This window comes from Ovis canadensis, chromosome 6, assembly GCF_042477335.2.
Source record: "Ovis canadensis isolate MfBH-ARS-UI-01 breed Bighorn chromosome 6, ARS-UI_OviCan_v2, whole genome shotgun sequence".
In the NCBI taxonomy this organism is placed as follows: Eukaryota; Metazoa; Chordata; class Mammalia; order Artiodactyla; family Bovidae; genus Ovis; species Ovis canadensis.
This window is the reverse complement of record NC_091250.1, coordinates 100452422-100475686: the sequence shown is the minus strand read 5'-3', so window position 1 is coordinate 100475686 and position 23265 is coordinate 100452422. Positions and strand designations below refer to the sequence as shown.

The window sequence follows — 23265 nt, the reverse complement described above, 5'->3', positions numbered from 1 at the left end:
TCTTTCCTTCCTTCCCGTCTTCAAATGTCTTTTGCTACTAATGTGTTTAGAGTATGGATATTCTAGGGGTGAGCAAGAGAAAATAAATAAAGATTTGGAATGGCTGACTTTTCTAATATGTCTTTCTTATTCATATTCTTTATTTGCAGACCAGTGACAATTTCTCGGACATCTTTTCCACTGTGGATGATTTTCCTCATTGTGTTTGGAGTGGTGGCAATCCTAGGAACCACTATTGGTCTCCTAGTTCATTTTCTGGCAGTAGGTTGGTAATGAATACATTTCTATTTCTTTAAGTTTGTTGCAATCTTCATTTCTATTACCACAAGACAAAGAAACAATTGCAAACAACAAATAATCTCTTTTTAGAAAGGCCATTAATGAATGACCCAAGACCCCAGAAATAAGCATTGTCAACATTTGTCAGTGTATTACAGACATCTTTTTGAATATGCACAGGTAACATAATCTATGCTTTATAAAGACATGAGTGCATAGATAATTGGTAAAAAGTGAAAGTCACTCAGTTGTGTCCGACTCTTTGCCACCCCATGGACAACACAGTCCATGGAATTCTCCAGGCCAGAATACTAGAGTGGGTAGCCCTTTCCTTCTCTAGAGGATCTTCCCAACCCAGGTCTCTGACATTGCAGGTGGATTTTTTTACCAGCTGAGCCACCAGGATTCTTTACCAGCATAATGTATGCTATATAAAGACATGAGTGCATGGAAAATTGGTAGATAGGCAGAAAAAGTAATCTACCAAGATGGTATCAAGGGTGTTATTTTATATTGATAATTAAAATATTATACTCATTGTATGTGATGAAGAGAGAAGGAAATGGCACCCCGCTCCAATACCCTTGCCTGGAAAATCCCATGGACAGAGGAGCATGGTAGGGTACAGTCCATGCGATGAAGAGAAATCAAAGAATATTGAATTTTGACTGTTTGTTTCTTGATACCAAAGATATTAACAATAAAAAGTCTTCTCTACATACATTTTAAGAAAGACTTTGGAAAACAAGAGAGAAGTGGAGTCATTTTTTAAAATCATGTGTTTTAACTTTAGACATTATGTTATTCATATCCTGCTATGAAAGTTTAAAAATAGGCACACAGACTTCTCATTTGTCTGTCACACTTCCCAGTAGTTTGTTACCAATATTATTATGTTTCACTGTCAACATTTATAGCACTTTATTTTGGTTTACAATTATAATTACTACAGTTTTGGAGTTTTGAATGAATATATTTTCATATTCAAATATTCATATGCTCACCATTACTCCTTTATCCATGACTTTGCTATGCTTGGATTTATTTTTCCTCCTAAGTTTCATATGCTTTAGTTTTAAGAATCAAACTGTCACAGCTCTTTATAAAAAAGCGGACCCTCCTCTGCTACCCTTATTTCCCATTTCTCAGAGCAACCATTTTCAATTCTTGGATTCTTAACATTTCTGTACCTGGACTTTTCAGCTATTGATATCTGTTTACTTTCTACTATTCATGTCATACTTCTTCACTCCCTGGCTACATGGTTGTTGATTTGGAATTTCCCTTTAGTGACTTTCTAAGAGTTATTTTCAACTGTCAACTGTGTTTAACCCCCTAATGCCTGGATTTCTTTTTTATTATTTTATTCACTTAACTGTGGGCTTCCCTGATAGCTCAGTTGGTAAAGAATCCTCCTGCAGTGCAGGAGACCTTGGTTCGATTCCTGGGTCAGAAAGATCTTCTGGAGAAGGGATAGGCTATCTGCTGAAGTATTCTTGGGCTTCCCTTCTGGCTCAGCTGGTAAAGAATCCACTTGCAATGCAGGAGACCTGGGTTCGATCTCTGGGTTTGGAAGATCACTTGGTGAAGGAAAAGGCTACCCATTCTAGTATTCTGGCCTAGAGAATTCCATGGACTATAGTCCACAGGGTCTCAAAGAGTTGGAAAGCAAATTTCACTTTCATTTAGTTGTGGAATGTATGTTCCAGAAACTTTCAGGGAAGTTTACATTTTGACACAACTGAAAATATCATAATCTACTTTTGACCTTAATTAACAGTGTAGAATTCTAGGTTGAAAAATGTTTTCGTTCTGAATTTTGAAGTTAGAGCTCTATAATGTTCATGCTTTTATAGTTTCTGCCAAGAATTCTGATGACATTTTGATTCCAAACTTTTGAGTGATAACTCTTCTATTCTTCCATCTTCTGAAACCTTATTCGATTTTTTTCTTTGTCCCCAGTATTTTGAAATTTTATGGTAATTTGATATAATCTAGATCTTATTTTTATTCATTGTGCTGGCATTTAGTGGGTCCTTTCTATCTAGAAACTCATGTGCTTCAGTTCCTGAAATTTTTCTTAGATTTTTTTCTTTGATAATTTCTAGCCTTTTCCCCCTCTTTCTGGTACTCCTATAATTTGGATATTAGGCTTCCTAAATGTAGTCTCTAATTTTCTTATCTGTTTCTCTCTATTTTTTCCATCCCTTAGTATTTTTAAAAATGACTTTCTTGGTCATTTTCTCAAGTTTATCTTCCAAACTTCTACTGAATTCTTTATTTCTGCAGTTATATGTATAACTGCTTTTAATTATCTGGTTATTGCTTTATATAACATCTTGGATTTATATCTTACAAAATTTTCTCCGAATATAATAATCTGTTTTATAATAGTCTCTTTCCTCAAATGTTTTCTCTGTTTATTTTGGCAATATTTCATACTAGATACTTGTCTCAAATATATGTTAATCTTTCAGCTCAGTGTCTGCTAATATTTAAGATTGGAGATTAAAGAGCTGACCGAAGCTCACTACGAAAGAGATATCTGTTGACAATGGTTTTAACTATAGGCTGTGCTATTTAGGTGGTTTTGTTGAGAGAATTCAAGTTACCAGTACGTTTAGATATTTTTTCTTGAACTGGTCGGAATTCCTCGGTGTAGAGAAACTTCATTTGTTTTACACAAGCATATTCTGGGCTGGGGGAGAAATAAAGTGGAGTAGGGGAAGAGTTCAGCATATACATTTTTAGAATGTGAACACGCTTTCAACAGTGTCTCTCAGTTTCACTAATCCAGAAAATTTAGCAGTTGGGGGAGACACTGGGATCTAGTTGCTTCAATCATTTAGAGCTCTTTAAATTAAGCCTTCCCTTGTCTTTTGGTCTTTGTCTGAGCTTAGAGAAAGGAGAATGTTGTAGTTCTTTTACTCCCACAGCCTTAAATAGAAATGTTCTCTTAAACTCTATTGCACCTAGAGCACTCAGTACAAAAAATACAAACAAAAAACCAAAATCCAATCCTTCAAAACCATGTGTGTGTAAATTGCAGGGTTTCTATACAGAAATAAGTTGTAAGTAATCAAGTTATGGAAAGGTTGTAAAATAAATCTTTCTGCACTTTATCTTTCTCAATTCATATTTGCATTTGGACTACTTTAGAGATGAGAATGTTAATCATAAGGTGCAAATATGTGTTTTAGATTTTTCATCTCCAAGGGGTTATTATCATCTCATCAGGTACCCACAGAGTACAAAGGCTATATTCACAGTGATTTTAGCATACTGAACAATTTCAGTGGTATAATAGGCTTCTTGCATAGAATTAAAGTAAGAATAGAATACTCAAGAAATGATTTCCTTGGACTTCCCAGGTGGTCCAGTGGTTAAGAATCTGCCTACTAATACAGGGGGCACAGGTTCGAACCCTGGTCTGGGAGATTCTACACGCCATGGGGCAGCTAAACCCATGGGCCACAACTACTGAGCCTGTGCTCTAGAGCCCACACACTACAAGACAAGCCACTGCAATAAGAAGCCCTTGGGCAGAGGAACCTGGTGGACTATGGTCCATAGAGTCTCAAAGAGTCTGACACAACTGAAGCAATTTAGCTTACACACAGCACAACAACTAGAGAGCAGCCCCCATTTGCCACACTAGAGAAAGTCCACCTGAAGCAATGGAGCCCCAGAGCAGCCAAATATAAATAAATGAAATTTTAAAAAGAATTGATTTCCTTGTTCTAGGGTATAGTTTCTCAGCCTTAAATATCTTAGATATTAAATATTCCAGTTTATCCACTGGCTCTGGGAAGGTGCTCCTTGCAATTGTAATAAAATCAGTTTGGATCTGGCCAACTTATTGATTTAAACTGAAGAATAGTCATGACTGACTATTATAATAAGTAGAGATATTTAGAAATCTAAATAAAGAACTAAAGGATGCATTGTGAACAATGAATTATGAAAAATAAATTGAACAGCTTCAAGGTCTATTTTTTGCTACCTATAATAAAACCCAGTACACTACCATTGCAAAGCCTGATCTCTATGATAAATGATCCGTGACCACAGACCAGCCAACAACAATTAACAGTGTTCACTCACAAATGATTATTTATAACTACACATTTTCAGCATTTTGAGAAGTTTTCAACTTCTTTTTCTATCACTTTTCTCATTGTAAAATATTTCCACCATATTTATAAGGACAACGCATCAGTTCAGTTCAGTTCATTTCAGTTGCTCAGTCATGTCTGACTCTTTGCAACACCATGGACTGCAGTGTGGCAGGCCTCCCTGTCCATCATCAACTCCCAGAGTTTACTCAAGCTCATGTCCATTGAGTTGGTGATGCCATTCAACCATCTCATCCTCTGTTGTCCCCTTCTCCTCCTGCCTCCAATCTTTCCTAGCATCAGGGTCTTTTCTAATGAGCCTGTTCTTTGCATCAGGTGGCCAAAGTTTGGAGTTTCAGCTTCAACATCAGTCCTTCAAATGAACATTTAGGACTGATTTCCTTTAGGATGGACTGGTTGGATCTCCTTGCAGTCCAAGGGACTCTCATGAGTCTTCTCCAACACCACAGTTCAAAAGCATCAATTCTTTGGCACTCAGCTTTCTTTATAGTCCAACTCTTATATCCATACATGACTACTGGAAAAACCATAGCCTTGACTAGATGGACCTTTGTTGGCAAAGTAAGGTTTTTAATATGGTTTCTAGGTTGGTCATAACGTTCCTTCCAAGGAGTAAGTGTCTTTTAATTTCATGGCTGCAGTCACCATCTGCAGTGATTTTGGAGCCCCCCAAAATAAAGTCTGATGCTGTTCCCATTGTTTCCCCATCTATTTACAAAGAAGTGATGGGACCAGATGCCATGATCTTGGTTTTCTGAATGTTGAGCTTTAAGCCAACTTCCTCACTCTCCTCTTTCACTTTCACCAAGAGGCTCTTTAGTTTTTCACTTTCTGCCATAAGGGTGGTGTCATCTGCATATCTGAGGTTATTGATATTTCTCCCGGCAATCTTGATTCCAGCTTGTACTTCATCTAGCCCAGTATTTCTCATGATGTACTCTACATATAATTTAAATAAGCAGGGTGACAATATACAGCCTTGGCATACTCATTTTCCTATTAGAACCAGTCTTTTGTTCCATGTCCAGTTCTAACTGTTGCTTCCTAACCTGCATACAGATTTTTCAAGAGGCAGGTCAAGTGGTCTGGTAGTCCCATCTCTTTCAGAATTTTCCACAGCTTATTGTGATCCACACATAGATAATAAAGCAGAAATAGATGTTTTTCTGAAACTCTCTTGCTTTTTTGATGATCCAGCAGATGTTGGCAACTTGATGTTGGCAGACCCTGTGCCTTTTATAAATCCAGTTTGAACATCTGAAAATTCATGGTTCATGTACTGTTGAAGCCTGGCTTGGAGAATTGTGAGCATTACTTTACTAGCATGTGAGATGAGTACAAGTGTGTGGTAGTTTGAACATTCTTTGGTATTGCCTTTCTTTGAGATTGGAATGAAAACTGACTTTTTCATTCCTGTGCCCACTCCTGAGTTTTCCAAATTTGCGGGTATATCGAGGGCAGCATCTTCACAGCATCATCTTTTAGGATTTGAAATAGCTCAACTGGAATTCCATCACCTCCACTAGCTTTGTTCACAATGATGCTTCCTAAGGCCCACTTGACTTCACATTCCAGGATGTCTGGCTCTAGGTGAGTGATCACACCATCGTGATTATTTGGGTCGTGAAGATCTTTTTTGTACAGTTCTTCTGTGTGTTCTTGCTACCTCTTCTTAATATCTTCTGCTTCTGTTAGGTCCATACCATTTCTGTCCTTTCTCGAGCCCATCTTTGCATGAAATATTCCCTTGGTATTTCTAATTTTCTTGAAGAGATCTCTAGTCTTTCCCATTCTGTTGTTTTCCTCTTTCATGTTTTATTTTAACATGCTGTCTGCCTTTCTATATTCATACAGAACTTGTTGTGTAACAGTTAAATTTATCATCTAATTATATCCTTATTAGTATCTCATGTATGCTTTTATCCATTTGGAGCCTGTCTCTCCTACAAGATAATCTTCAAAGGCAATGATCATACTACAAAATAATGTTAACATTTTTTTAGTGTTTACTCTATGCTAGGCACTACTATCCATTATCTAGCATATTCCTAGATGTTTCTGTCTATCACATATTAGGGGTAAGATGCATTATATATCAAACAGCATAATATCTATAAAAATTTAGGAAGGAAATATAATGGATTAGATGTGGGCTTTGGGGTCAGAGAGGTCAATAGGTCAGGTATTGATACTTGGCTCTTTTTAGTAGCTAAGTGATGCTAGGTAAATATCTGAATATCTCTGAGACCACATTTCTCTTGAAAAATGGGTATTCTTCACATGGTTTTTATAAAATATCTTCACATAGTAGATGCTTAATGGTAATAATTTTTAAAATATTTACTTTTTATTTTATTTATTTGGCTGTACCAGGTCTTAGTTGTAGCACATGGGATCTTTGATCTTTTTTGCAGCATGCAACATCTTTAGTTGCAGTATGTGGGATCTAGTTCCCTTATCAGGGATCAAGCCCAGAGCCTCTGAATTGGGAACACAGAGTCTTAGCCACTGGACTATCAGGGAAGTCCCAACAATTTTTATTTATACTCCAAAAATTGATTATTCTAGACAGATATCATTTATAGCATGTCCTAGGTTCCCTCAGAGCTCAGTTGGTAAAGAATCCACCTGCAATGTAAGAGACCCCAGTTCGATTCCTGGGTTGGGAAGATCCTCTGGAGAAGGGATAAGCTACCCACTCCAGTATTCTTGGGCTTCCATTGTGGCTCAGCTGGTAAAGAATCTGCCAGCAATGTGGGAGATCAGGTTTTGATCCCTGGGTTGGGAAAATTCCCCTGGAGAAGGGAATGGGCTACCCACTCCAGTATTCTGGAGAATTTCATGGACTATACATACAGTCCATGGGGTAGCAAAGTGTTGGACTTGGCTGAGCAACTTTCACTTTCATCTGTCTCAATCAAGATGTAACTCTTCTTTTTGACCTTTGTCTGGTATAGATCTGCTCCATTATTGGTCTCATAAATACTTTCTGCAAAGCCTAGTTTATCTAATCAACTGCCCCAGAAAGGTTCACAAGGTTTATAAATATCTAATATGAACATATTATTTACTATTAATATTTGCTATCACCATGTAATTTATATTTGGATTTGAAATTCATTTCACTAAAATAATCATTGGATCATTTCCTTATCTCACAGAAAACAAGACCTACTATTACCAAGGTAGCTTTAAAGTGCTGAATATCCCATATAATAGAAATTATGAAAAGGAGACATCACAAGAAAATAACTATCTTAGCAAAATTCTTGAGACGAAGGTAAATTAGTATTTTCTTATATTTAGTTCATTGTTAATTCTCTGAAACATAAATTTATTACTGGAATTTGATGTTTGACTCTATGTTCTCTTTAACAGATGTCTGACGCCTTTCAGAGTTCTAGCATTTACAGACAATACATCAATTCTCAAGTCATCACACTGGTGTAAGTAACTAATAACTGCTAGAAAAGATATCAACCTATCACATATATCATTATATTTCAAATACCACTATAAAAAGAGTCTGTTGACATATTACAATCATTAGCCAGTAAGTTACTAATGAATGACATCATCCTAAGCTAAATATCAGGCTAATTGTTTAGTGTACAACTAAAGCAAAGTTTGAGCTATTTAGTTAAGTTCATTTTTAGCGACACTGAGAATACATTATTTCTTAAATCACATATGAATCATTTCTCTAGTATTTAAAGTTTTTATGTTCAGCAAATACTAACTGGTCTCTTAGACCAATGTTTGATGGTATAACATTTTTATTTAGCTGTAACATAAATACATATCCTGTTTTTTCATGTTTTTCTATTCTTGCAAGTTAGCTAAACACCTTGGAGGACTGCCCTAGAGTTCTTTTATGGTAGAAAAAAAGCATATCTACACCAGACTTTGATGCGAAGGAAATCCTTTTAGTGGCCACAACAAGAAGCAAAATAGCTGTGCTGTGTTTTCTGCAAGAGTTTGCAGAAATATGGACTAGCTAATGGAGCTCTGTGTGCTGTACTTCGTCACTATTGTGTCTGATTCTTTGCAACACCATGGACTGTAGCCTACCAGGTTCATCTTTCCATGGGGATTCTCCAGGCAAGAACACTGGAGTGGGTTGCCATGGCCTCCTCCAGGGAATCTTCCCAACCCAGGGATAAAACCCAGGGCTCCTGCATTGCATGTGGATTCTTTACTGTCCGAGCCACCAAGGAAGCCCAAGAATACTAGAGTGGGTAACCTATATATTTTCCAGGGGATCTTCCTGATCTAGGAATTGAATTGGGATTCCTATATTGCTGGCAGATTCTTTACCAGCTGAGCTACCAGGGAAGTCCAACGGAGCTCTAGAATAGGAGTTAATCCAACTTTGCCACTTAGTAACCCTAGAGTCTTGAGTGAATCACTACATCACTCTGACTCTGCTTCCCTGTCTGTAAATAGTGATAACTAACAGATACACTGCATTCCCCATAAAACTATACTCAAGATCAAAGAAGATAATGTGTATGGAAATATTTGCAAGTAAACACTTTTCCAATGAAAGCTGTTATTGCTTTTACCTTAATCAAGGCTACCAGACTATGTCTGCCTTTCTGCTGCTCCTGGAGCTCAAGGGGACTCCTAGAATTGCAGAATGGTTCAAAAGCTCAACTTGAATTAATCTTGGGAATTGATTTTAGTATTGGAAACAGTGGGAGGCTAACACTAAAGGGTATCTTTCAAAGAGAACTGCAACCACCCCAAAGCTTCTGCTTGGTTTTCCCACACACGTAACTTCAGGTATCTAAAGGAAATGTGAGCCCACAGAAAGTGATGGAGAGGCTACAGGTCTGAGGTTTTCATCTGGGCACACCTTGTTGATGGCTCAGACAGTAAAGAATCTACCTGCAATGTGGGAGACCCAGGTTCAATCCCTGGGTCTGGAAGATCCCCTGGAAAAGGGAATAGCAACCCGCTCCAGTATTCTTGCCTGGGAAATTCCATGGACAGAGGAGCCTGGTGTGCTACAGCCAATGGGGTCACAAAGAGACACGATTGAGCATCTTAATACTTTTGACTTTCAACTGCTACTATAATCAAACTTGTATTCACTGAGTGTTACCTAGGAATGACTATATATTTATATACCAAAAGATAATCATTCATTAGAAAGATCTAAAGCATAATAATACCACTTCAGGCACTAACCTCAGAGATGTTCGACAATTCTTACAAATCTATTAGCCAGCCTCTTGGACTGCCCCCACCCGCATTCCAATACCAACCAAATCTGTCCTGAACATAGGTCAGGTTAATCTTCCACAATCGCAGTTTTATTCAACAACTTCTCTTTACCGCTGCCCCTTGGCTAGCATTCAAATCCTCTTCCATCTGAGCTCAGTCTCCTAGACACTGTTGTCACTGGCCAACTGGGCATAGAGACAGAGTTTATAGTGTAATGAGCTTGGGTTAGAGAGTCAGTTGTACTGTATCTGGATCTTAGTTTAATTACTGTGTAATCTTTAGCACATTGCATGTTTGCGTACTCAGTCATGTCTGACTCTTTGAGACCCTATGGACTTTAGCCCATCAGGCTCCCCTCTTCATGGAATTCTCCAGGCAAGAATACTGGAGTGGGTTGCCATTCCCTTCTCCAGGGGATATTCCCAACCCAGAGATTGAACCCAGGAAACCTGCATTAGCAGGAAGATCCTTTGCCACTGCGCCACCAGGGAAGCCTCTGAGCACATTAGGGAGACTTTCAAAGTCTCAAGTTTTCCTTGTCTGCAAAAGGAAGGTAATGACACCTAAGGTGCAGGGTTGTTGTGGAGACTTAAGTGTGATAATAAATGTGATAATGTAGTACCTGGAACACAGCAGATACCCAGTAAATGCTAATTAATATTATTGCTATCCAGTTATTCTGCAGTACTATTCCTCCTTTGTTCTGCCTGATAGCAATTTTTGCTTGATGATGAAATAGTGATAAAAATATTTTAAGGTCTAGTGTGTATGTTACCTCTTCAATAAAAAATTTCTCTGATACTTTAAGTAAACCATGACTTGTCTTATTTGCAGATAAGATAAACATCTTATTGCTTTGCCTCATTTATTATAGTCATTTGTATAGATGTCATCTCTCTTAGAAACCTGGAAACTTCTTGAGAGTAGGAACTCTGTTATAGTCACCCTTGTATCACCCCATAACACTTAGTCACTTCTCATGGCAGCTCAATAAATGACTGATGAATGTAGGAATAAATGATCCCGGTTTTTATGTGATATTTCTACTCTGTGCCTCAAGCCTTTCCTACATTTTTAGATGTGTCGAACTACTTGTCTTCCAAACTGAATAGCTGTATGCATACTGTCACCGAAGCAAAGGTAGGCAGCTGGATGATCCTGTAAGTAACTTAAAGTGAAGGTACTACAGACACCTACAAAAGAACCGAAGTGAAGATACAAGAGGTCAGGGAATAAATACAAAATGTTCATTTTTAGCAACATATGAAACCTTTACTGTGTTTTTAGTCCTGCTGACAACAGCGTGACAGCACATATATGGCTGGTATTCAAGGCGCCCAAATCAATGAAGGAAAACACAAGAAGAGGAATTGAAAGCATCTTACGTCAAATGCTGAGGAACCAGTCAGGATCCTTGACTACAGATCCTGATTCGCTTACACTTAAGGGTAAGCTTATGTACTAGAAGGAAGTAGTGTTACTCTCACCTTTTTATCCTGAGCATATATCACAAGCACCAAGCACAAAGCTGATTCTCATTTTTTTAATGAATAAGTCACGGTTTTATGTTAGAGCAACGATTTGTATTCTTCATTATTAAAACACGCTTCGATCATAATAATGCCACACCTTAAAATTGGTTCTCTGAGGGAAAGTGAAAGTGAAGTCGCTCAGTCATGTCCAACTCTTCGCGACCCCATGGACTGCAGCCTACCAGGCTCCTCCGTCCATGGAATTTTCCAGGCAAGAGTACTGGAGTGGGGTGCCATCGCCTTCCCCGTGAGGATAGAGACTGTACCTTTTTTCCTGTTTCCTTGGTTCACAGTAACAACATCATTCTGGTGGGGAAAGCAGACCAGTTTTGGCAGCCCTGGTGGGAAAGGTGGATCCTGCATTTACCTAGGTTGGGGACAGGAGGACCCTCTCTGGAGGGAATGCTAAACGGGTATACATGAGTGAGACAGGAGGCTCTGGGTTCACATACCCCCATGACAACAGGGCAGGCTGGGCTGGGGGCCCTGCCCTTGAGTTCCTGAAGCCCCAGGGCTCTTGCTGCCTGAAGTGTGGGCTGTGATTATTCAGGAACACAGCTGCTCTTTATTCTAAATTAAATAGCAAAACTTTGAACAATCCTCACAGTTGTGATGTATTCTTGTATTCTTTTCATGATCTCCTATAACTTTCAGAAATAGGATTCGATCAGCCATTATAAGACAAGTCAATTTTTAAAAGCTATTTTTGTTTACTGACAGGACTCAGGTTCACCTGGAGGTCTTCCTGTTCTTCAAAGGAAATATACTAGTAATTTTCCACTTTGGATGATATAGAATACAATTCCAATTAAATAAAAAGAAGTCTCTCATGTGGAACTATGAAGATAGTATTCCCATAGCACACATTCATATATAGTAAAAGAACAATTCAAATAAGCCAATATTCTCTCCCTTCTGTTGAAACTTTTTATCCTGAGATTCAAAATTATTTCTCTCTGGACCTACCATCACCAGCCCCAGGGTCAGTGACTAATGCTAGTCATTAAATTTACAATGAGCCTTTTCTTCTATTTCAGAAATCAGTAAGGTCGAAGCTGAAAAGATAATCAACAACCGTAAGTTCAGATACTTTTTAATTAAATGTTCGTGATGATGTAAAGCATATTGATTAAGATTTGTTATTCTCAATCAGACACAGTTCTAATTGCTTTACATGTAACTTATTCAATCCTCACAACAATCCTAGATAAGTATTATTATTATTTGTTTTGGAAGGACTGATGCTGAAAAGTTGAAGCTCCAGTATTTTGTCACCTGATGTGAAGAGTAAACTCATAGGAAAATATCCTGATACCGGGAAAAATTAAAGGCAAAAGGAGAAGGGAATGGTTGAGGATAAGATGGTTAGATAGCATCACTGACTCAATGGACATGAATCTAAGCAAACTCTGGGAGACAGTGGAGGACAGGGGAGCCTGGCCAACCATAGTCCATGGTCACAGAGAGTCAGATGCAATTTAGCAACTGAACAACAAAAATTATTATTCCACTTTAGAGATGTGGAACTGAAGCATAAAGAAGTGAAGCAATTTCCTCAAATTCATCCAGCTTGTAAATGATGGGGCCAGAATTCAGACCAGGGAGTCTGGTTGCAGAGTCCATGTACTTAATGGTGTCTTTATCCACCTTGCACAGTTTCCATATCCTCCAAGTGTTGAAAAGTCTTGGAGATAGTATGATGGGTAAGAAGGTGATCCAGGGGTTGCTAGTGATTCCAGTGTAGATTACATTCTGTTCCTTTCAGTGAGAGACACTGTCAGATAGAACAACACAAGAATAACTGAGCTCAATCTCAGTTTTGTAATCAAATAGGATCTTGCTATTCTCAACAGTACAACACTGACTTTTTCTGACAGGCTGTGGGAGACGACCAAGGATGTCTGCTACATATGATAGAATCAAGGGTGGATCCACTGCTCAGGAAGGAGAGTGGCCCTGGCAAGCAAGTCTCAAAAAGAATGGCCGGCACTACTGCGGGGCATCTTTGATCAGTGACAGATACCTGGTGACTGCAGCTCACTGCTTTAAAAAGTAAGTTCATCATATTGCCTGAGGCTAGGGCTTCCCTGATGGCTCAGACAATTAAAGATTGCCTGCAATGCAGGAGACCTGGGTTCAATCCCTGGGTTGGGAAGATCCCCTGGAAAAGGGAACCCCTACCCACTCCAGTACTCTTGCCTGGAGAATTCCATGGACAGAGGAAGCTGGTGGGCTACAGTCCGTGGGGTTGCAAAGAATCAGACACAACTGAGTGACTAACACTTTCTTTGAGGGAGGCTAATGTTCCAGTTTACACCTGTTATCCCAGTGTAATCATCAATAGGATTCCTTCTCATTCTCAAGTGTTCTGGTTTGAAACACAAATCATATGATAAGCCAATCTAAGGCTTTCCTACCTTATCAGTAAGATTGGAAAAAGTCATTCATTCTTGACATTTTATTTCTCACATGATTCTTAACTCTCATCACTTCATACTCCAGACATTCCAAATGATTTGCAATTGTTATCACACATAATTCTGTTTCATACCTCCTTTCCACTCTGCACCTGCCTGTCTCCTTCTCTCCTTGTCTTTTAGGCGAGTATGACTTAGCTCTACAGTCTCATCAAAATGCTACTTTTTCTAAGAAATCTGCCAGTCCCTAGAGCATGCAGATTTAAGTCCTCCTATTTTGTGGTCACACAACAGTTTAGGCAATTATAACTTTTTGTGTTCATGCCCATCTTTCATTAGATTTAAATTTCTTGAAGGCATGAACCATTTAATTTCTACAGCTTAATCATTTAACATAGTGTAGGTATAGGGACTCGAATATTTTTCAAGTGAATTTAAAAATCAGATTGTATCACTGCTAATGGATTGCAAAGCAAGAAATTGTCATTAATGTCATGAAAAGACTATAACAGATGCAGCCTGTACCTCTATTTTTCTGAAATAAATGCAAAATACATAATTTTTGTTTCTTTTAGTTCACAAGATCCAAGGAACTATACTGTGACCTTTGGCACCAGAGTAAATCGCCCCTATATGCAACACTATGTTCAGCAAATTTTTATTCATGAAAACTACATCAGGGGTGAACTTCATGATGATATTGCAGTTATATTGCTTACTGAAAAAGTTTTATTTAAGAACGATGTCCATTCAGTTTGTCTTCCTGAAGCCACACAGAGTTTTCCACCAGGTGAAGGAGTTGTTGTCACAGGATGGGGAGCACTTTCATATGATGGTAAGTTAAGTTTTGAGTAGGAACTTAATATGCAAGATATGAAAGAAACAAGGAAAAAAAAGATCTAGGGATAGAACAAAAGGATCATTTACCCCTGGAGGCCCAGTACTTCAGGAAATTGTTCGAGGAAGGTGCATATGAAGTTATAACTTTGCAAACCCTTGATTTGGAACATTCCAAGGAGGCCAATTTGGTAGAGGAAACTCCTTGACCTGGAGAACCTAACTAAAAAGGTGCTGCTGCAAAGATGTAAGAAGGGAAATAAGGACAAATGAAGACAGCATTAGAAAGATGTTTCAAATTATTCTTTAAAAAATTATTTTTCTGTGGTTTGAGTGAGGGAAAGGGACTTTTTCATTCTTAGAATGTGAAAGTGAAGTCGCTCAGTCATGCCTGACTCTTCAAAACCCCTTGGACTGTAGCCTACCAGACTCCTCCATCCATGGGATTTTCCAGGCGAGAGTACTGGAGTGGGTAGCCATTCCCTTCTCCAGGGGATCTTCCCATCCTAGGGATTGAACCCAGGTCTCCTGCATCACTGGCAGACGCTTTACCATCTGAGCCACCATGGAAGCCCAATTCTTTACAAATTTCTTTTTCTTTGGTTTGAGTGATGGAAAGAGGCTTTTTCACTCTTAGAATAGGCAGAGTCAAATATAAGTCTTATACAGAGAGAACAAAGCTAGTTTTCCATCCTGCTCTGCTACAAAGCAGCTCTTTTGCTGATAATGTTTGTGTCCATTAGGTGAATACCCAGTATTACTTCAGAAAGCGCCTGTGAAGATTATTGATACAAACACTTGCAATGCTCAGGAAGCATATGATGGGGTGATACAAGACACAATGCTATGTGCTGGGTACATGGAAGGAACTATTGATGCATGCCAGGTAAGTCCGGGCATTATTCACAATGACCATATAGTATATTATCAACTACTATTTTATGTAGATTATCAATATGAAAGTAATTCTGTGCTTCAGTTAATTTAATCTTTACAATCCAGTCAAACTCCCTCTCGGCTCTGGGACTAAAGTAATTCTCCCCTATATGCTACATGTGTTTATAAGTGTTTAATAAACACATGTTGGACTTACTCTGAGTTAAGCACTGACTGAAGTCCTTTACAAATACGAATCCATTTAATCCTCATCACAACTTTGTGATGTAGATGCTATCATTACTATCATTTTATAGATGAGGAAATTGAGGCCGAGGAAGGTAATTTGCAAAAGGGCACAAAGCTAGCATGTGGGAGAACAGGTATATAAACCAAACTAGCCTAGCCTCACAGTCCAAGCAATACTCTAAGCAATATTTCACTAAATTCTCAGTCTCAGAAATGTTTAAATTACTTCTAGACTATTTCTTTTACTTTGAGGCCTCATGGCTACAGTTTTGTTACATTTCTCAGATATGAAGCCTGCTACTTCAAGTATATCCATAATATATGTCTCCCAAAGCGTTCTCATGGAATGCTTATCAGTTCATGCTTTAAGACTCAAATTTACCCCAAAGAACCCCAGTGAATACATAGGCTAGTCCATCACAGTTGAGGTTAGACTTATATCATACACCTTCTGACAGTCTCTATGAAGCATGAACCAAACTCATCTGGGCTTACTACTTTTGGAGGTAAAGTCTCATAATGGCAAATATTTTTTATTTAGGGTGACTCTGGAGGACCACTAGTTCATCCCAACTCTCGAAATATTTGGTACCTTGTTGGAATAGTGAGCTGGGGAGCAGAATGTGGGACAATCAATAAACCAGGAGTCTATACACGAGTGACTGCCTACCGCAACTGGATTGCCTCAAAGACTGGTATCTAAGAGGAAAGCATCTTATAGACCCTGTTTTAGGTCATTTTTGCCTCTTACTCCTAAACCTTATTTAACATGTATTGTAAATTGGTGTGTATAATAATTATTTTGAAAAAAAAAACTGTGTTCTTGAGGGAATATTTATGAACTTTGAGCAGATTCGACTAGACAAAACAAAAGATCTCATGTTTAGTTGAGAAAAGCCTAACTGAAGAAAATGTTCCTATCAAAATGTACCATTACAATTTGTTTTCTATTTCTCGCGCCCACAACATGGTTATCTCTCCACACCACAACACTCTTGGTTATAGTCATTCAGACTTTCTGGAATTGAGAAAATATGTCCTTGTCCACTGCAGGTTAGCAAGCAGCACTCTAGGAAACTAGAACCAATACCTTCTGAGAGTTGGTTGGAACACACTGTATATGCCTTCCTTTCTATATTTTGTGGAAGGGATGTAGCTGTGAATTAAATCTGGTCTGAAGTTACACATGATTTAGAGTCTCCTATTTGTCATGGGGTCTTGATCAACTCTTGAAATCATTGTTTAAAAATTTCACCATAAAAAAAAAAAATTTCACCATAAGCAACATTAGGCAAAACAACACCTTTTTGACTTACAGAAACCAAGTAAACTAATTTTGCTTTGTTCATACAGGCTTCTGTGGAGATCCTTCATTTGTAACATGTATAAAAAGAGTAGCTATGAACCATGAAAGTATATTTTAATTAAAACAAATTTTAAAGCAAACTCTCTTTGTTCAATATGACAATTTTTTTTCTTTTCTTTTTCTCCTTTTTTGGTTTGTTTTTTTGTTTGTTTTCTAGAGTCTTTTACTGTTGACCATCTCTCTCTCTCTTTTTTTTCCTGTTATTCTTGCCACTTGGTTCATAACTTGGGAGAGGGCTTCAGGGTGGTAAAAAAGCTACCTTGTTCATTCTATTAATTTCTGAGAGATTAATATTGAAACTCCAACTAAAAAAATCTTAATTTATCTACTTAAACAATTGTAATATATAGTGGAACTATACATAATTTTGTTCTGTGTTTTTCAAGTCTTTAGTAAATTTGTTATCATATTTTACTAATTTAAAAAATAAAAAAGAAAGATAAAAAGCAGAAAAGAAATCTACCTCAAGGCTGGAGAGAGAGGCTTGGGCAAGTGGGTGGGGGAGTAAGGGGTAAGGAGGTGGGGGGGTGGGAAACCAGCGGGTGGGACCCTCAAAGGGCCCTGTAGGCCGGAGGATACTGGACATACTTGAGGATGATGCTGGCCCAGCCTCAGCAGAACTGAGGCCCCAGACAGCCTGTAGAGTTTGGTCAGGTCATCATATACAATCTGAATGAATTTCAGCTTGGAGTCTAGGAAGTGGCTCTCCAGGAAGCCACAGAGGTGACGAGCAGAGTTCAGGCATGCCTCCTCTCCCAGGCCAAGGCGGTTTGCATAGTGAGCAGGCTGCCTCCCTACACATCAGGATTTCCTGGGGTCAGTAGCCATGCAGGTCTTGCATCTTCAAGAGATGCTGGGTGTCTGTGCACTGCTGGATCAACTCACTGAAAAAGCCATCTGGGGGTCATTGTCTAGTGGGAATGCAGGTCCAGAAGGAGGGAGGTGAGCCAGACCCACAGGAGCAGGTTGACCAGGCACTGATGGTGGCCTCTATTTGGGAGGAATATATCTACCTGATCTGGGGGCTCATGGTTCATGGGCAGCTAGGAGCCAACCTCACACCCCAAATGGTGATGGAATAACCAAGAAGACAGCTCCAGAGTCAGAGATGTAGAAAATAAGTTTATGGTTACCAGAGAAAAAAGAGGAGGGAGGAGGTATAAGTAGGGAGATCAGGATTGACATATACCTACTACTATGTATAAAATAGATAAGGACCCACTGTATAGCACAGGGAACTTTACTCAATACTCTGTAATGAATATGGCAAAATAATCTAAAGAAGAGTGGAGCTGATTCACTTTGCTGAATAGCCGAAATCAACACAACATTGTAAACCAACTATACTCCATTAAAAATTTTTTAAAAAGAAGCTGAGGCTGAGAGCTGAGGAGGAAGTTGAGGGTGTTCAGAGGCTGGAGGGACAGATACCTTCCAACCAGAGACAGATCTGTACCCTGTGCCTGTAGCTCCTGTTTTGAATATACTTAAAGTATATTCTGCTTAATTATGTAAACTGTTAATTTTTTATAAAAAGAACAAGTATTAATTCAGTTCCTTTACCCATGAAATGATAATTTTAAAATTATTTCCTAATAGCCTTGATATTATCATTATGTTAAGAACACTGCAAACTTTGGCACAGGTGCTTTGGATTAGAAACATTTATCTTAAATACTTCATTATACATTAGTTAAATGTGCATAACATATATGCAGTTAATACATTAAAAAGGTTTCAAATTGTTTTGAATATTTATGGCAACGTAATATTATATAGTATACATATTAAAAATTTATACTTTAAAAATCTGAGATTAAGAAAGGAAAACAATGATGACTTGAAAGAGTTATTCCAGGTATTCATTCAGCTTGTATTGGAAGAAACATCAAAATCTCAGTGTCCACAAAGTCTGGAAACTTGATGTCCAGTCAACAACCCTAACACACTTTTTCTAAATTCTGGGAAAGAAGCTTCTTCTACAGCACCGTGAAGTGTTGTTGGATTATTGTTGGTGATTTGTTCTTTTGTAGCCATCTTAATCATTTATCTCCTTGGCCTTATGTTTATTCATTAGGCTTTTGACATTGTCCTTGGTGGTGGCAGATCCTGTAATTGATTTTTCTATAAAATTAGTGTCTAGATCCAGTTACTTTTTTACTGGACCTTTTTCAGAGTCTTGTCTTTTCAGTTTTAAGCTGCATATTTTTTCTTGAATCATTCATCCTCAGCCACAAGACTATTCACATACTTCTTCAGATCTGCTAATATGTGTGCTGGATTTGTTAGTTCATTCTTTTATGATGTCCTTTGAGGCTTTGCTTCCAATAGTACATGGACTTTTTGGTTCACTCATTTTCTTGGAGTGTTGGAGCCTTTCAAAAACAAAAAGCAACAACAACAACAAAAACCACTTGAATTTGTGTCATATGCTTCTCTTAGGAAAGGCCACTTTTCCGGAAAAGAAGGGATCTTCACCCCTCAGGAGACTCTGAAGACTGGGTTTGTGGGTTTGTGAAGGCTGAAGATAAGTCCCTCCATTCTTGTCCATGTTCTGTTGGGCTTTCATTTTCTTAAAATAATAATAAACTCATTAGATGATAATAGAACTCTCATTTGAAAATAGCTATATTTTCTAAGGGGTTTCCCTGGTGGCTCAGGCAGTAAAGAATCTACCTGCAATGCAGGAGATCCAGGTTTGATCCCTAGGTATTTTCTAAGACAAAAATATGAGAAAAATTGCGTTACTTTATAGTTTTGCAAATGCCTTTCATATATAGCTTAATAGAAGACAGCTGCATTCTCATCTCTACTTTGTATTAAATTTGCTGTTTTGGTTAAAGTATATGAAGAAAATCTGCCACTGACAGAGGTATGCAGTTGAAAAAGGGAAGAATAAGGCAATATTATTTCTAGATAGTCTCCTTTGAAAATACCATTAAGTGTAGTTTCTTCCAATGTCGAATTCAATGAAATTTTTGTGTGAATTTTTGTGTGAATTTTTTTATATTAAAATCCATTAGAAGACCTTACATTTTGAGTGAATGTTTTATCCATATGTGATTCTGTTGCAGTATTTATTGGTCATTTTGAGTTATTCTTATGTTTCAAGTATTGACATCTTCTATTATATAATACCAAAATAATCATACTCTCAATATCAGAACTAATATCATCATAAAAATCTTTCATCATCAGGGGGCTGTCAAGTTCACATGCCTACATGCTAAGTAACTTCAGTCATATCTGACTTTGTGATCCCACGGACTGTAGCATGCCAAGCTTTTCTGTCCATGGAATTTTCTGTCCAAGAATACTGGAGTGGGTTGCCATTTTCTCCTCCAGGGGATCTTCCCAGCCCAGGGGTTGAACCTACGCCTTTCACATCTGCTGTGTTGGCAGACAGGTTCTTTACCACTAGCGCTACCTAGGACACCCAAGTTCACAAGGACATGTATGCATTTACCAAAATTCTAATTTTTCACAATAAATCTCAAATTTTATCATTAGTAACATATATCTTCAGTTGTTTTCTTTATGATGGACTTACTTCCTTCATTTTCAAGATATTGTCTACCAAATACTGATTCTAAATAGCCACAGTTTTCACTCACTCTTTTCAAATAAAGTGTTGTTCCATGATAAAACTGGTGAGTTCAGCTTGCAAGTTGTACAATCACTCAACATACAGCAGAAGTGCCCATGTGTACTTCCCATTTTGTCATTCAGAGCATTACAAAGACAGGTACTCAGTGTCAAAATTTCATACAATTTGTAATTTTTAATGTTTCATTCAAGGCATTCTTGATGAAATGATATCTTCCTCTATAAATATTTGACTTTGAAAAATACAAGGATATGATGATTTCTAGTATAGTTTGATTCCGCTACCTCCATTAGCTAAGGTGAAAATGAAAGTGAAGTCACTCAGTCGTGTCCGACTCTTTGTGACCCCATGGACTGCAGCTCACCAGGCTCCTCCATCCATGGGGTTTTCCAGGCAAGAGTACTGGAGTGGGTTGCCTTTTAGCCTTTTTAGCCACCAATGCTTTGGTACAACTGGTGTGATTTTACAGACCTCTTGAAAGATTTTAGGGTTCACAAGGGGCTCATGTTCAGTTCAGTTCAGTTGCTCAGTCATGTCCCATTCTTTGCAACCCCATGGATTTCAGCATGCCAGGATTTCCTGTCCATTACCAACTCCCGGAACTTAGTTAAACTCATGTGCATCGAATAGGTGATGCCACCCAACCATCTCAATCCTCTGACTCCCCTTCTCCAGCCTTCAATCTTTCCCAGCATCAGGGTTTTCTCAAATGAGTCAATTCTTTGCATCAGGTGGCCAAAGTATTGGAGTTTCAGCTTTAGCATCAGTCCTTCCAAAGAACACCCAGGACTGATCTCCTTTAGAATGGACTGGTTGGATCTCCTTGCAGTCCAAGGGACTCTTAAGAGTCTTCACCAACACCACAGTTCGAAAACATCAGTTCTTCAGTGCTCAGCTTTCTTTATATTCCAACTCTCACATCGGTACATGACTACTGGAAAAATCTTAGCTTTGACTAGACAGACCTTTGTTGGCAAAGTAATGTCTCTGCTTTTTAATAGGCTGTTTGCTGCTGCTGCTGCTAAGTCACTTCAGTCGTGTCTGACTCTGTGCGACCCTATAGACAGCAGCCCACCAGGCTCCCCCGTCCCTGGGATTCTCCAGGCAAGAACACTGGAGTGGGTTGCCATTTCCTTCTCCAATGCATGAAAATGAAAAGTGAAAGTGAAGTCATTCAGTCGTGTCTGACTCTTCGCGACCCCATGGACTGCAGCCTATGAGGCTTCTCCGCCCATGGAACTTTCCAGTCAAGAGTACTGGAGTGGGTTGCCATTGCCTTCTCCAAATATGCTGTCTAGGTTGGTGGTAACTTTCCATCCAAGGAGTAAGCGTCTTTTAATTTCAAGGCTGCAGTCACCATCTGCAGTGATTTTGGAGCCTCCCAAAATAAAGTCTGACGCTGTTTCCATTGTTTTCCCATCTATTTCCTATGAAGTGATGGGACTGGATGCCATGATCTTAGTTTTCTGCATATTGAGCTTTAAGCCAACCTTTTCACTCTCCTCTTTCACTTTCATCAAGAGGCTTTTCAGTTCTTCTTTGCTTTCTGCCATAAGGGTAGTGTCATCTGCATATCTGAGGATATTGAGATTTCTCCTGGCAACCTTGATTCCAGCTTGTGCTACATACAGCCCAGCATTTCTCATGATGTACTCTGCAAATAAGTTAAATAAGCAGGGTGACAATATACAACCTTGAAGTACTCCTTTCCTGACTTGGAACCAGTCTGTTGTTCCAAGTCCAGTTCTAACTATTGCTTCTTGACCTGCATTCAGAGTTCTCAAGCAGCAGGTCAGGTGGTATAGTATTCCCATTTCTTGAAGAATTTTCCACAGTTTATTGTGATCCACACAATCAAAGGCTTTGGTGTAGTCAGTAAAGCAAAAGTAGATGTTTTTCTAGTACTCTCTTGCTTTTTTGATGATCCAGCAGATGCTGGCAATTTGATCTTTGGTTCCTCTCCCTTTTTTCTAAATCCAGCTAAGTTCCTGGTTCACATACTATTGAAGCCTGGCTTGGAGAATTTTGAGCATTACTTTACTAGCGTGTGAGATGAGTGCAATTGTACAGTAGTTTGAGCATTCTTGGGCGTTGCCTTTCTTTGGGATTGGAATGAAAACTGACCTTTGCCAGTCCTGTGGCCACTGCTGAGTTTTCCAAATTTGCTGGCATATTGAGTGCAGCACTTTCACAGCATCATCTTTCAGGATTTGAAAGAGCTCCACTGGAATTCCATCACCTCCACTAGCTTTGTTCATAGTGATGCTTTCTAAGGCCCACTTGACCTCACATTCCAGAATGTCTGGCTCTAGGTGAGTGATCACACCATCATGATTATCTTGGTCGTAAAGATCTTTTTTGTACAGTTCTTCTGTGTATTCTTGCCACTTCTTCTCAATATCTTCTGCCTCTGTAAGGTCCCTACAATTTCTGTCCTTTCTTGAGCCCATCTTTACATGAAATGTTCCCTTGATATGTCTAATTTTCTTGAAGAGATCTCAGTCGTTCCCATCCCTTTGTTTTCCTCTGTTTCTTTGCATTGATCACCGAGGAAGGCTTTCTTATCTCTTCTTGCTCTTCTTTGGAACTCTGCATTCAGATGCGTATATCTTTCCTTTTCTCCTTTGCTTTTCACTTCTCTTCTTTTCACAGCTATTTGTAAGCCCTCCTCAGAGAGCCATTTTGCTTTTTTGCATTTCTTTTCCATGGGGATGGTCTTGATCCCTGTCTCCTGCAC

At 38.6% G+C, this 23265-nt stretch overlaps 1 protein-coding gene across 1 annotated transcript; it reads left to right on the top strand.

Moving 5' to 3' along the window:
• Positions 1 to 99: 99 nt before the first annotated feature.
• On the top strand, positions 100 to 16258 carry LOC138442982 (transmembrane protease serine 11B-like protein). Its single transcript, XM_069595076.1, has 9 exons — positions 100 to 265; positions 7577 to 7695; positions 7794 to 7861; positions 10932 to 11092; positions 12214 to 12252; positions 13054 to 13228; positions 14169 to 14428; positions 15174 to 15316; positions 16097 to 16258. The coding sequence occupies exons 1-9, from the start codon at positions 100 to 102 to the stop codon at positions 16256 to 16258; spliced, it is 1293 nt and encodes a 430-aa protein (XP_069451177.1).
• The last annotated feature ends 7007 nt before the right edge of the window (positions 16259 to 23265 follow it).